The 15,448-nt window shown below is 38.1% G+C and overlaps 1 protein-coding gene across 1 annotated transcript in view; it reads left to right on the forward strand.

Moving 5' to 3' along the window:
• Positions 1-15,448, forward strand: part of GABRG3 (gamma-aminobutyric acid type A receptor subunit gamma3) — a 307,408-nt gene that overhangs the window by 256,861 nt on the left and 35,099 nt on the right. The window contains exon 6 of the mRNA XM_071746540.1: positions 268-405. Within this exon, the coding sequence (XP_071602641.1) occupies positions 268-405 (138 nt within the window). The remainder of the gene's footprint in view (positions 1-267; positions 406-15,448) is intronic.

Consider the following 15,448-nt stretch of genomic DNA (forward strand, 5'->3'; position numbering starts at 1 on the left):
CTGCAGCTCTGAAGAGATCTTCTTCTTATAGAATCAGAATTTTTCTCCATAATAATGGTTGAGAAAAATAATTTTGCTAGTATTATGATGATATTTTTGTGTGCCATACAATTTTTTAGCTGAATTATACAACACAATTTACTGGGAAAGCACCAGATCAGAAATTTCGGTATGACTTAATAGCTGTGAATCAGTCAACAGACACTGTTTTGAAGTGTCTTTTTTATTAAATGCAATAAATGTTGGGATTTTTTTATTTATTTCTAGATGGATACCCTAAAGAGGAAATGATTTACAGATGGAGAAAAAACTCAGTGGAAGCTGCTGACCAGAAATCTTGGAGACTTTATCAATTTGACTTTATGGGCCTGAGGAATACTTCAGAAATTGTGAAAACCTCTTCAGGTGAGAATTACACAAATAGCAGTGCTCGTTTTGCAAAAGAAGTTATTTAGAAATATGTTATCCAAGTTTGCTTTCATTCAAGTGCAATATGATTTCCATGTGTTCAGGTTAAAACCTCTGAAGTGCAGACTTCAAAACTATAGTTTTTATCTAGAATTTGATAACTTCCTTTTCTTCTTCTCTTCTCTTGGGAATTTCACACACTGAGTAAGTGCTAACTTGCCATAGCTATTTGTTATATGCTTCAAGTCACTATATGATTCTTATTCCTCAGCTAAGTTTAATAAGCCATTTTTATATTGAGATGTATGTTTTCACCAGAAAGAGGAAGATTTTGAGCACAATGGTAGGGTTAGTGAAATAAGACACTTTCAATAGCAGTTAATCATTCAGCCACAAGTTTAGTATTTTTGTTAATATTTCAAAGACAGTCTTCATTACTCCACTGATAAATGCATTTACTAGTGAACTTAACAATTGATTTTCATTAAAATTTAATTATGCTTATTTTATGTCTTCATAAATCTTATAATTTCTTACAATAACAGCAGAATAAGGAAAAAAGATTTAAAAATAGAATACATTATTTGAACTAGATAAATTATCATAAAATTCAAACTATTTCTGAGCTTTACACAAGAATCTGCAATCAGCTCCATGGTTTCCATTTGGTAAGTCTTCTCCTGGCTGCACAAGGAACCTGCTAGAGGAACCTTCTGCTTAACTGGTAGTGAATTTCTGAAAAATCCAGTTTATTTATTTATTTATTTCAGCCTTTTGGCAGAGCTGTGTTCCCCAAACAGCTCGGAGTTTACTTTCCTAAAATTAAGGGTCCTGATTTTGCTCTCTGCCTGACCAATATCCCTGATCACTGCAGCCTGGGCTGCCTTCAGTCTTGCTAGAGCAAAAAGGCTTTGTCAATAGACTGCCCTGGATCATGTGTAGCTGTAGCAGACAGCAACCACAAGTTTCTTTTTGTTGCCTCAGTTTCTAATTCTTACCCATAAAATCCTTGTAGTCTGGAAGTTTCTTTGGAGTGCAATTTTCTCAGTCAAAAATTGAGTCAGCCACCAATTGAAGTAGGAGCTGGTAGATAACGGTCAAGTCCTAAACACCAAATTATTAAAATATCTGAGCATGCAGTCATAGAGCTCATTGGAAGAGCTCATATGAGAAGAAAGAAGCCCTTTTCTTTCTGCTTTGCAAATATCTGGAGTGATGCCATCCTGAGTTTGCATCAAGAACTGCTAAGTATGCATGTAAGGACTTACTGAGTCAGCCATATTAAGAAGCTGACAGTGTCATGATAAACAGATTTCTTTTCCTTTGTAGAGGATAAAGCCATTTTTGCAGAGATCTCATTTAAATGTGTAAAAGGTCAATGTGGAGCAAAGAAAAATATATTTCCTGTGCTCTTTTTACGTTGGGCCTGTTCTAATTAAGATGAGTGAGCTGTCAGCATGTTTCTTCTATTATTGCTGTTGCAGCATCTGCCCACCTATATCTAGGAGTGCAAAAGCCAAAAGCAGTGTTGAACTGAACCTACTGGAGCTATCAGGACATTTCTATTTTCCCAAAGGCATCACAGTAACACAAAGTTGTTGGTGAACTGAAGTTTCAAACACTCACAACCCCTCTCAAAAGCCAAAACAACCCTATCAGGAGGCTGTGGGAAATAAGCTTGAAAGAAATATTGTATGTATGGGTCAGATTGTCAGCTGCTTTTTTAGGTAGCAAACCTAGTTGTGCCTATGGCCCATATATTCTGGCCAGCGAATGACTGAGAAGGGGCTCTCAGTTCACAGATAGATGTGTTCAATAAAATCTGTGTTTGCACACAAAGCTAAATTTACATAAAATAGACTCGTATTCACACTATTATTTAATATACTTTCAAGGCCAGATTTTCTGAACAGAAGTGCTCAACAGTATTTACTGTCAGGAGCAAACATAGGAAACTGGCATGTTGGAAAACCTTAAGTATGGCCCATGCTATAGAACAAGGACTCCAAAAATGGACAGAAGAGGCCAGGTCATAACCCATCTGGGGCTGTCCAATATGTCTGAGAGACAGAATTTAAGACAGTCCTGTGACTACCTGCTGTGAACAGTATTTGTGAATGAGCAGGATACATAAGCAGTTGTGCTGTGATACATGCCTATTTTCTGAAGAAAGTAGACCTATTGTCACAGTTTAATGCTTGCCTGGCAATTAAATCATATGACAGATGCTCGCTATTAATCCCCCTCCCCTCCCTGATAAAGAGAGGAGAGAGAATAAGGGAGAGAGACTTATGGGTTGGAAACTAAACTACACAGCTTTAATGATAAATCGGAAAAATTACTAAATATATACAAATATACAGGAGAATTGATACCACATTCCTCCCCCCCTTCCCGCAATAGCTCTCACATCACCACTGAGGCTGCAGGGCAGCCCTGGGAAAGTCCAGGCTGGAATCCTGGGGTCAGCAGCAGTTGGGAGCTGGAGGCAGGAACACACAGATATGGGCTGGCACGGATCAGGACCACAGGCAGATGAATGGATGGAATCCTCCCAGGATGCTGGAGCAAACAGGAACAGGGGAAGAAGGAGAAGCAGGAAGGGCAGGAAGAGCAGGAAGAGGCAAGAATCTGGCTTGACCCTTGTGACCCCTCAAATTTATACCGAGTATGATGTGTATGGAATGGAATACTCTGTTTGGTCAATTCTGGCATCTATCTTGTCAGTTCCTCCCCAAAGGAGGGCTGCAGGTGGGACCTTCTCTCCTTCCAGAGGGCAAAATGTTCTTCAGAGCTGAGCAGTGTCTTGGCTCTGCACACCAGTCTCTGGCTGTAACTATAAACATCGAGTGTTATCAGTCCCAGAAGCAGACACTGTCTGAGAAACTTGCTGTTAATTTCAGCAGGTGCAATTACTTATAAGAGACTTAGCTGAAAGCAAAAGTAAAAGACAGAAAATTACCTTTATCCTGGCCCAAACCAGGACACCTATCCAAAAAGTCTGAGTATTAGTGTAGCCCCAAGGTTGTTGTTTCCTACCACATGGGCAATCTCTGATGAAGGAAGACAGAAGCTGCTGCCTACAGGTATCCCAACTATATTGCAGCCATGCAACAGGGGCTACAGGAAGTCAAAACTAGATGCCAGGTTCTGTCATTGAGGATTTGTGGCATATTTACAGAAAGCTGCCTGGAGAGGAAAGCTGCTCTGGGCCTGCCCCTAGGACACTACAAGTACAGGACCTCCCTAGACTTTGGGCTGCTCCTCAGAGACATCAGTTCCTCCTGAATAACCTCTGGGACAGTGTGTGGCCCCTCTGAGTTGTGCTGGAGCCCAGAACAGCCCCACCAGCCACTGTTCCTTTGCAGACTCAGGACAGAAAGGAGGAGCACCATCGCTCAGAGTGTTGTGCAGGGAATCATCCAAGCTAATGAGATCGGGTTAGGAAAAGGGAAGCAGGCAGGATACCACCTCCAGCTTCCTGACAAGCAGAAAGGTACTAAACATCATCTCATCCTCCCAAGGGAAATAATGGAAACTACCATTATACAGGTCATTTCAAAGCAGAGTAGGTAAAGCACAAGAAAATGTACTGCAGAAGACAAAGTCTTAACAATTTTTTTTTTTTTTTTGAGTTACAACTTTCTGCTGGTTTATGACACTATTAATTCTCACTAAATTGTGTGTTCATCTATAATGGGAAATCTGTTGCAGTGTTACCTGCCTGTGTCTAGTTCAGGGGTGACTTTTTATGTCCTTTTCAGCAGTTTCTAGGCTATAACAAAGAGACGTAGCAGTGATCACTTGCTAACACACTGCTGTTCTTCCAGAATTTGCATAAACCCTTTTTTTGCAGACAACTTTCACCACAAAATGACTAGATTAATATCCAGCAGAGTTCTGATATTTTATATTCTTTCGGTCTTTCCAAACCTTTTTCACAAATATAAATAACCTTTATGCTAATCTAGGGCAATTTCAGAAGTACACAAGTCGGAAGCCAGCTGGCAGAAAAAGTGCATTTCTGGAACACAAGCAAGATGGGAAATGTTGTCATCTCTTGCCTTGAGCCAGCAGTGGCTTAAAGCATTGCCACAGTGGTGTGCTTTACTCTTGAAAGAAGACTGTCCTTTTTTACAATAATCTGGCAGCCAGAGAAAGTTTCAGTTGCCATCTATAAGAGGTGTTCAGCTTTTTCCTAAGGATGCTTTTTGAATTTCACGCCAAGATAGAAACACAACCAGACAAATATCTATTGCACGTGGTGATTACATGAAATGCACAGCAGAAATCACTGTGCTGGTGTTGTGGTTGTGAAACTTTATCTTACACTTAAAGTAAGCTCTTGCTGTCAGGTGATACCAGCCCAATTCACAAGTGCTGAAGAATTTCTCAGTTGCCATGTTGCAAGATGCTTTAATACTATAGGAAGAGCACTTCTCTTGATCCCGTGTCAAATCAGGCTGACAAATGCCACCTGGCACTGAGATGTGGAAAAGGGAGAACTGAATGTAAGGAGAAAATGCTCAAATTTAAAAACTGCAAATCAGCCAATGGAAAGGTGGACAGGGAAATGAGAGAAAGAGGGAGAACATCATCCTTAAAAGCAGTCTGTGTATTCTCTGTATATTTGCAGTAAACTTCAGGTTTCTGAATCCCAGTCTTTCCAGGTATATTTGAGAGGGGGGAAAAAAGAAAAAGAAAAAGAAAAAGAAAAAGAAAAAGGAAAAGAAAAAGAAAAAGAAAAAGAAAAAGGAAAAGAAAAAGAAAAAGAAAAAGAAAAAGAAAAAGAAAAAGAAAAAGGAAAAGAAAAAGAAAAAGAAAAAGAAAAAGAAAAAGAAAAAGAAAAAGAAAAAGAAAAAGAAAAAGGAAAAGGAAAAGGAAAAGGAAAAGGAAAAGGAAAAGGAAAAGGAAAAGGAAAAGAAAAAGGGAAAGGAAAAGGAAAAGGAAAAGGAAAAGGAAAAGGAAAAGGAAAAGGAAAAGGAAAAGGAAAAGGAAGAGGAAAAGGAAAAGGAAAAGGAAAAGGAAAAAAGAAAAAAGAAAAAAGAAAAGAGAAAAGAGAAAAGAGAAAAAAGAAAAAAGAAAAAAGAAAAAAGAAAAAGGAAAAGGAAAAGGAAGAAAGGGAGGAAAAAAAAAAAAAAAAAGGGAAAATAAAAGAGAATCATGAAGGAATCCATGAGTTAAACTCCTGTAGTAAGCTGTAGTGTTTCTTGTACTTATCTTCTGATATGTCCCTCAGGGAAAGTCTGTTCATTCTTTTTTAAACCACTCAATTTTTTACACTTCTAGATAAACACAAAGACCTTGTAGGTCCTGAATCTAATTTTCATTTACTTGAAAATTTCTGTGCATCATACATGTCCTATTTGTGCTCTTCAAATGCCTTTAGCCTGAGAGATTTTTGCAGTCTAAAGGAGCCTTTGTATAAATTCAAGATAATTCCTCAGAAATATTAATAATAATAAAAAATTTTATAATAATAAAAAATTTTAGAAGTTTCCTATTTAAAAACCTTAACAGCTGATCACTAAAAATGAAATATACAGAAGACAGTGAGTATCATCTCATACAGTCTGAATAACCCAATAAATAGTCATACCTACTGCTATAAAAAGGTGCACTTTTGCATATATACAATGGATGGGTAATGATTAGTGGAGCCTGCCTATCATTCAGCTTCTAAACTAGGCTTTATATTTTGGAATAGCTGTTCACAGGGCTGCAAAGACTGGTTAACAACTGATGTTGTAGATTCTGATAAAGCTCTTTGAGACAATGCTAATAACAACACAATTAGAAGTACTGCAGAGTACTCAGTAAGTGGCAAGAAAAACACTAGCCTAGAACAAAAATAAGAAAGGCTGTCTCTTAAGAAGATTCAGGGATCTACATATAGAGCTACTGGCAGAAGAAAGGAGAGCCAGATTTGCTTTTGTGGGGAGGCCAAATTTCACTGGGGCAGGAATTGATCAGGCAGAGAGAGAGAGGCAGTAGCTGATGTTCCTTGACTTTATCAGGGGGCCAACACACTCCCAGGAAAAGATGCTCATGTGCCTAGCTCCACTAGTAAGTGAGCAACCATCATCTGGCTTTAAAAAACTCTGTCAAAATTGACACTTCTCTTACTTTTCGTTGTCATACACTCCCAGATTTTGCTTAGCTGTAGGCACAGAGGGCCCATGATGAGGACCCACACAAGATAAGCCACGCAGCCCAGTGGGAGTATAGAGTTCAACCACGAGTCCAGCCATCACCCCACAGGTCAATGTTAAGGAGACAGGATCACCACACAGCCCAGACACTGAGTTGGCAAGGCAAGGCCAAGGTCAGCAATAGGCAGACAAAATCTTCAGCAGGGGGATGGGGTTGGAGGGAGGTGGCAGAGAAGCGTGGTCACAGGCTGATCAGGGCAACTGGAGCCTCCTGATGCACTTGGGGTCCTGACCTTGAGTGGAAAAAATGCATGAGGTGTCATAGCAGCAGAATATGGTTGTGGCTGTGCATGCTTGGTTTTAATGATCTAATTCAGTCACACCATTGCCTGATCTAGCTAAATGATCTGAAGATATTTATTTAATGAATATTCATGAAAGGCTTCTGGTTTTTAAAGTCATTACAATTTTTAATGTCCCACTGAGTCCTGGTGGCACACCAGACAGTGCTTATCATCTGTGTGTTCTTCGAAGAACAAATGCTAATTTGGGCTTTTTTTCACTCGAATACCAAGTTCAGTGGGATCCAGCACACACTACCTCAGCTGGGCATGCTGCACAGACTGTTTTAGTCAGATGGCATCCTGAATCAGCTAAGTGGAGCCTCAGACAAATGTACCACATTATTGAAAACAGTGTCTATTTTTACCTATCTTGCACTGCAAAAGCTTTGCCTCCTTCAGATAGGTATCACATAATATCATTTACTTTAATGGTTAGGTTTTGGTTTAGGATCTCATCAGAATCCAGGTTCCTATGATTCCAGACTATGTCCCCTCTTCTTCCAAATACCTTCCTCTCCTTATTCTGTCCTGCATGACTCCTAAGATGAATGCATAAGGAGACAAAGAATTTGCCTTTTTTTTTTTTTTTTTTTTTTTTTTTTTTAACCTGGCACAAATGATGTGGCATCTGGATTCCAGCATCTCAGAACTTGTTTCCCCCTAATGGTGGAAAATATCCCCTGTGGAGCTGGCATCTGTGGGGGGTAGACTAGATGATTTCTGCAGGTCCCTTCCAACTCTGATGATTCAGTGATTCTGTGTGTGGAAAAAGTCTGTCTAACACTCTCCAAGGAGGTAGAACACAAAATGGTTTTGGTGGGAGAATCCTCTGTTGCTCTTCTCTCCATCTCTTCACTTCCCACACACTTCCTCTGGACTTTAGATGCTTCCAGATACAACCCATTGTCACAATTGTTGATCTGCCTTTGCATCGTGTAAATGTAGTTATGCTTGTGGATGTCTTTGGTTTCTTGAAATGTGCAGTCTGAATTTTAGACTTTGCAGACTTACAAACTGGTTGTATTTGTTTCCAAGGTTCATTGAATTAGGTTTGGACTTTCAAAAATCTGGTTTTGTCACTTAGAAGAAACTAAGAAGTTAGGTATCAAGCTAAAATCCTATGTTGCTAAAAACTTATGTTGAGTCTTGAAGAGGAATATGTTTATTTTGATAAGCAGTAGACAGAAACATACAGGGACAGCTGATACCTGACGTGCCACCCTTCACCAGAATCTGCTGCCACCATCACACTCCTTCTTCTTCCTCACTTTACCTACATGAACACACACAAACAACTTATCACAGTCCTTTACACCTTCTGTGCCCATGGGCCTTCATCCCCAGAAGCCCCACCATTGCCAAACTAGCAGATACCAAGGATGTATCCTTCAATGCCCTTCTTTCCCAACTCTCCAGCTCCAGTGCTGAAGATCCCCTGCTCTCTGCATTCAGACAGGCAGAAGATGTGCACAACACACCAGCACTTGCAATTTAGTTTTCACTCATCTTTTCTTTCCTATCTGCAGCTTTCTCCACAATGTAACTTTGTCCTTAACGAAACCCATCCAACCTGGTTCAAGAATATGAAGTCCCATTTTGGACTTTAAGTAGGTTGGAGACATTACTTAGTCAGTACCCAGTAGTGACCCACAGGACAGACCCATGGCATATATACCCAACTCACTCTCCTGTTCATTTTTCATAGTTTATTGTAAAGTATGACTCTAATAACACCTTTAAATCCCAGATGTTTATACAGCTTAAAATTAGTTTGTGTGCAGCACCAAATACACACCCTGGATTTGAATTGGCTATCACTCTTTGACTCTTTTCAGAGGAACAGAATAATACTGAAAGTCATTGCCACTGCAGACATCTCTTGAGTAAAGGAATATTGTGCAGCTTGTTTTCTGACAGCAAATAGCAATTTATGTGAAAACACAAAACTAACCTGATTATAAGAAGATTTAGCAATAATCATTTTGTTGACAGAGTCTGTTATCTCTGATACAGTATTTGCAATAATTCAAATCCCAGTTTAGCAGAGATAATCAACAGTGGCTGTATTGAATTTTAAAAGATATTCACATGTCAAATGATAATCGATTAGCATGAGTATTATGAATAGATTTTCTTGAGCAAATTTTCATTTTTATTTTTAATAGCAGTTCATCTTGTATTGATATTGCAAATGTCAGATTATATATTCTGATAGTTTAGTCACTAACCAGTCAGGTTAGAGATGCAATAATTAAATAGACAATTACTAATAATACCTACATACGATCAAAGTACTTTTCTTTGTTGGCTGCATGTTTGACTGAAAATTAGAGGGATCAAAACTTTTATGTTGACCTGCAAATCCAGCACTTACCCATCTTGTTACAAAAAATCTCTCACAAAGCTTATGGTAAGACAGCTTCTGAAGAGAGTGATTTATAGCTTGACCAATAGCCTACTGCAGTTAATGGAGCTTTTCTCCTATGCTGACCTGGGATCAGATCCTGAAATGTGGAAGCCTGAAACCTGCTGTTTAGCGTGAGTAACTGTTCAGTCACTAGAAACTAGAGAAAGCTCAGCTTAATGATATACCTGTAAGCTAAGTATAACATGCTCTAAAAACACCTTTCTTCCATTTACAAATAGCACAAACTGATTAAAACAAGAGGAGTGTATAAATGGTTTCATTCTTCTTCTTTGCTGTGCAGATACAAGTGCTTAGCATCCCTTGCACAGTCCTTTATGGCTGCAAATGAAGAGAAAGATTAGAAATAAAGTAACTTCACTTTGTGGTAAAAGCAAAAGTAAAAAAAGAAAAGACAGTCAGAGACTTAGAGGCAGGCCTTCAGCTGCATGTTTTTCCTAAGGGAAAATTTCAGTAGGAAGAAATTTTTCCCTTAAAAAATGTCCTGTTGTCCTCACCAAAGGACCTCAAATCATCCTTTTTATAGATTTTCTTATTTTATGGAAAACAAACACAGTCTTTTACCTTGATGTTTTTCCTCAGCTGAGGTTTTTATTAATATTTTCATTCCACATTTTTGAATTTTTGTATTTGTCTAACTTTAAGAGGTTCTTGAATTAATGTCTTCATTCACTCATCCATTGGTAATGTTGAGTTTATTGTTCTTTGTACATGCAGTCCTGTGCCCTTCTGCTGGTGATGCCTCACTTTCCATTCCAGGGCAGTTCTCTGGGACAGAAGGACAAGAGTGTTGACTTTGTTCTACAGCTTGTAGCTGTTGACCTGCACTCTTCTCTGGGTTTGAAAGAGTGATTGAATATTTAATAGCAATACCAAGAACTGGGTGAACCAATCTCAGGATTTAGCATAAAGACTAGCCAAATCACTCGGCCAAGAGGCAGGGACTTTGGTGTCAAATGTCCCAGTGCTTTAACCAGTAGACCATAAAACAAAAAGCAGAAGGTTGGCATTACTTCTGTGTTTTGCTAGGAAAAGGTTTTGCTTTCTGAATTCAAAACAGAGTTGTGAATTCTTCATAGCAATAGAAGCTTTCCTAGAAGCTGCCTCTCCTCATCTGCACTCCTTCTTACCCAGTTCAGATGACACCATGGTAAGCTGCTGACTTTCAGGGATTCATTCTAAGATTCCCAGCTCCTCCACTTGCTGCAGAGAGCTGTAGCAAAATTTGGTCTGTGAGGGCAATTGTGGGGCCAGGTGCTGCCAAGCTAGAAATTCCACCTGCCATGTGCAACCCTTGGTCTGGTGGGCTACATTTATGAAGGCAGGAACACTCTGTCTGTAGTGGCAAAAGCACTAGGGAGAAAGGGAAGTATTTCCACAGAGGAGACACCATGAATGCAGTCAGAATGTATTTACAGGTGTCTTTAATACACAAAATAAAAAGCAGAACTAGATCTCTAAGTTGTATTAACTTCTAAAATGGTACAAAATGTAGACAGAATATTTTGAGTCAGCTTGCAAAAATTATATTGAGATTTTTCTGGACCAAAATGAAGATTGATGATACAGTTTCTGGTATTAATATCACCTTAATCGGAGTGGAAAGAAAGGTGAGCCTCTTTGCATTTGAACAGCTGAGAACAACTTACCAGACTCTTGCTATTCCAGCATCTCTGGCTTTTACTCCCACTTCTGTGTCATTTCACTACTGTGTTGGTGATTTATGGTTGCCTTAGTCAAAAGTTTTATATTAATACAAACAGTGAAGGTCTGGCCTTTGCCCACGGTTGCTACAATATTATCTAAAAGTCTTTTACGAGCAGCAATTGTACTTAATTTAAAACTCATAGTATTGCACAGGATATTTTATATTTTATTCACTGCCAAATCTACAATCTTAATGAGAATTTCAAGATATGGAATAGGAAGACTAGTCACATGTCACAGAAAGGTGCTAAGTGTCTTTTCAGATTTTCATTTGTCATGCCTTAGAAAAAGTGCAGCACAGACTAATTACATGCTAGCAAGATCTCTCTAAATTTAGCCTTTAGACTTTCACATCAGGGTGACATTTCCAGGTTGCCTCTATGCACTCATGGAGGCTCTTGCCCCTAGGACCCTTTTCTGTAGCTAATATTCACAGCATTCAGGTCTTGTTCATAATAACAACAACAACAATTCCATTTCAGTCAACACCTTCTGTTTCCTAGTTACACTGTCAGGAATTAAAATCTCTTCTATGATTATTTGCCTGCTGCTGGATTTATCCACCACCCACTGAAGCCAATAGGCATCTTACTATTACCTGCCAGAGACCCTGGCAAGTGTGAGCTCTGCTATCAGATAGAAACCTAAGGAAATGTTACAGTCCAAGAATAACTGTTTAGCACATTTACAAACCTTCCAACCAATTCAACCAAAGTAATGATGTGGCATAGCACTCCTTGACTACAATGAAGCCTGCCATAAACAGGGATACCACAACATCTCTCAGAAAACTAGAGGTGAACCCTTGGAATGGGGGTGTGGCAGCTTGGCAGTGACAGAAATCTAGGCTGGCATCAGTCATGATGCATTGAGGTGTTTACAAGCTAAATTTGGCAGAAGACTCCAAATATACTCCAAATCACAGTCAGCTTGAGCCAGGCTGAAGGTGTGGACTAGAATTTTATTGCTTCATACAAGTAAAATATATAGCCACAAGAGTATGGGAAGGTGGGAATAGGCCAAGGATCTCAAAGCACTCAAGTGACTTAATTCTGCCAATGTCCTTGTGCTTCTGAAGAGATTAATCCTTTTGATAGCATCACCTTCTTGAATGAGTTTTACAAATGAGTTTGTGTAGTCTTTTACACTGTGTTGTATCAGAGTGGTAGAACTATAACAGTAGACAATATTCTTATATAAAATAATTTTGCATGATAGTGGGGCATCAACACCGCTTTCAGGGGCATCAACCTGTCTTTCAAAACGTTACTCTGTTTCTCAGAATTTACCCTCATCTATTGATCCACAACAGAGAGGAAAATTAAAATAGTCATTCTGACATGATCCTTGAAGAGTGTCCTTTGGAAGACTGAATTTAGCTATGTTGAAGATTTAGGTTGCCCCCTTACAAGGGTTGTGCAATACCATCTATCTCATCTTTCTTTAACATAAACGATCTACACATACTCCTGATTTACTTGCTTTAAGTATCTGTAACTGAGGCAAGTTCCCTTTAACTTGTACAAATCTTTCAAGTCTGTCTTGGACTCCCCCTCCAGCAACCCCCACCTCCTGCCCCTGAACAAAAAAATGTATGGCATTGTACATAAGGAGAACAGCTTATTTTAAGGTAAGCATAAAATACAGATTTTCATCTGAGAAGCACAGAACCACCACCCACATTCTAATTCAAGTCAGTATCAAAGTTAATTGCAGACCTCCTACAAGTAGGAGCAGTTAGAGTGAAGAAACATCTGAAGAGTTTTCTGTTCTTTGTGTCCATATCTTCAGGCATGTTTTTGCATACTGTAAACACTGTACCAAATTATTCCTTCAGTAATTTTGGTTCAAAACAGAACTTTTCTTAGAATAATTAAGTAGGAGAATTATAGAAGAATTATAAAGCAGCTTGAAGAAAAAAAACTTGTGCATCTTATATGTTGTTCACTAGATGCAGTTTGCTATGAAGTACATAAAGATATTAAAAATTTTGAAATTCCTGTACATCTTCCTACTGTAGTTGAGCACTTGCCAAAATAATCATCAGATTATAGTTTTAATCTGTGTCTAGGTCCACTCTGGCTTGAATTTCTCTCCATCTAATCAATTTTTTACAAGGATATCTCTCAGGAAAAAAAAAAAAAAAAGAAAAAAAAGTAAGGAAAAAAAAAAGAAAAAAAAAGCAATTGTTAAACTTATGTCTAATAATACAAAACATTTGTTGAAGGTAGAAATACTAATTTACACACTCCCACCACGAACTCTACTTCATCATATTCTTCAGCTCCTTTATTGAGAGAATGTCTATTTATTTTGCTAAATACTTCCTTTGAAAGGAAGAATACTTCTTAAAAATTGCCTATGCTAAAACAATGAAGAGAGAAGCACATTCAAATGTGAAGAAAACCTCATTGCAACTTATTATCTTTTATATGAATTCAGAGATTAATTTCTAAGAGCACATGAGCAGCATGTCTGAAAAAACTGAGTCCTTGAACAGGTGCCCACAGTGCCTGGAGGAATATTCTCAGTGACCTCTAAGTTCAGGTGACCCCTGGCTTACATACTTGGAATTTAGGGTTTTTTTATTTTGATTCAAGCTGCCTCCTCCAGGCTGTGTCTGTCTCAAGAACATCAGAAGGCATCATCAGAAACCTTCAAGGAGCAATCCTGGACTATCTTTTTTGCTAGAAGTCACCAGAAGCATTGGAAAAAGAAAGGTGCATAGAGGGGTGGGATCATCATCCTTGCAATAAAGTGCATCCTTGAAGAGCACTCAATGCTGGGCTGACAAAAGCTCCTCCCAGCACCCTTAGGGGATAGTAGTTTCCCCAGTAACCAGAAATTGTTTTGGTCTTCACATCCTACACTGCAATTTACAGGTGTAGAAACTTTGGTTTTAGCCATGTCATCAGTAGCCTTGTGACACATTGGAAGCCATGGCCCATTGCAAGTGGTGCTTAATTCTGTCCTCTAATAGATGTGTTTAAAAATCAGATCTACAGTGAGATGTGCAGAGACAGGATTTACAGGATGCTTATAAATATCCTGTCATCTAGGAAAGGAGGTTTTCTTAATACAAGTTTTTCCCATTGTCACAACCTCAAATAAATCTGCACCTTAAATGGTGCTTGAATTTGTTTGTGCAAAACCTTACAGTTTTATGGCAAAAAAACTTCTTGGGAAAGGGTAAATCCAGGAAAGGTCAGCCATTTTAGCAAAAAAAATCCTCTTTCTCACTACTTCTGATTTTATCAGATATTGGGGTGCCTTCTTTTTTGCCCTCTAGAGCCATTTCTAAAATATGAGCACTACTGGTACTTACTCTACATCCAGTTCCTCATCCTCCTGAGGAAGGGGGAATTTTTTTAATTATTATTTTTATTTATTTATTTATTTTATTTTTTATTCTTTATTCTTTACTTACTATTTATTATTTTATTCTTTACTTCTATTCTTTATTCTTGTAGTTTTGTCTGAGACTGAACCAGCAATAATTTCCTGATACAATTTCAATCCTATTAAGTATTGCATTATCATTTCAATCCTTATTAAGCACTGCATTATAAGGTAACCTGAGCATAAAAGAATTCTTAAAGCAGAACATTTTTTGCAGTTGCTGAATTCATTCATAAATGTCCGTTTTCCTCCACTGCTTCCCAAAGTATTTAAAAAAATTGATGAGAAAGTCAGAACTCAAGCGTAGTAACTTCTGGAAGTAATAATTTCTTGAACAATATTCTAATCATATCTTGGCATATTTAGGGACAAGCAAGGTTTCCAGTGCTGAAAAAATTTGAATTTCTGTAAGTAACAAGTCACAAGTCATTCCAAAGTAGAACTGAGTAAGAAAATGGAAAAGATAATATCAGAGATTTTTCAATTACATTTATGTTCTTCATTAGTGTAATTCATGAATCTTTGAGCACATTAACACATGGCTTTGTAATTTTTGTTACTTTGGTTTTTCTTTGATCTCAAAGTTATTTGTTTCTTTCCCATGTAGGGAAGCTGACATCCAGTTATGACACAGATGATGCAAGCGTAGTCTTTATATTATTAGGTGCATTTAATAACTGTATAGCTAAAGTATTTGTTGAAGCTATTGAACAAATACTAAGCAAATAACAACATATCCATTTGGTAATACCTAAGTTCAGCTTGAGAATGGCCTATTAATCAAAAAAGGGTATGAAGTCATCTTTAACTCATCATATTCCTTACTTATAATCTTTAAATATTAACCATGAGATGTGCTTGAATAAAAATACAGTTTATGGATCCTGGAACTAGATCAAAACTACCACTGACACGGTGAATAGCAGTGATCACTTATAATCACTGCCCTAGTAGATGTGGCCAAAAATGTTGGGTTATCTCTGCTTTGACCAGTTTTATGCCAACATGTCAAA

This window comes from Heliangelus exortis, chromosome 1 (assembly GCF_036169615.1).
Source record: "Heliangelus exortis chromosome 1, bHelExo1.hap1, whole genome shotgun sequence".
In the NCBI taxonomy this organism is placed as follows: Eukaryota; Metazoa; Chordata; class Aves; order Apodiformes; family Trochilidae; genus Heliangelus; species Heliangelus exortis.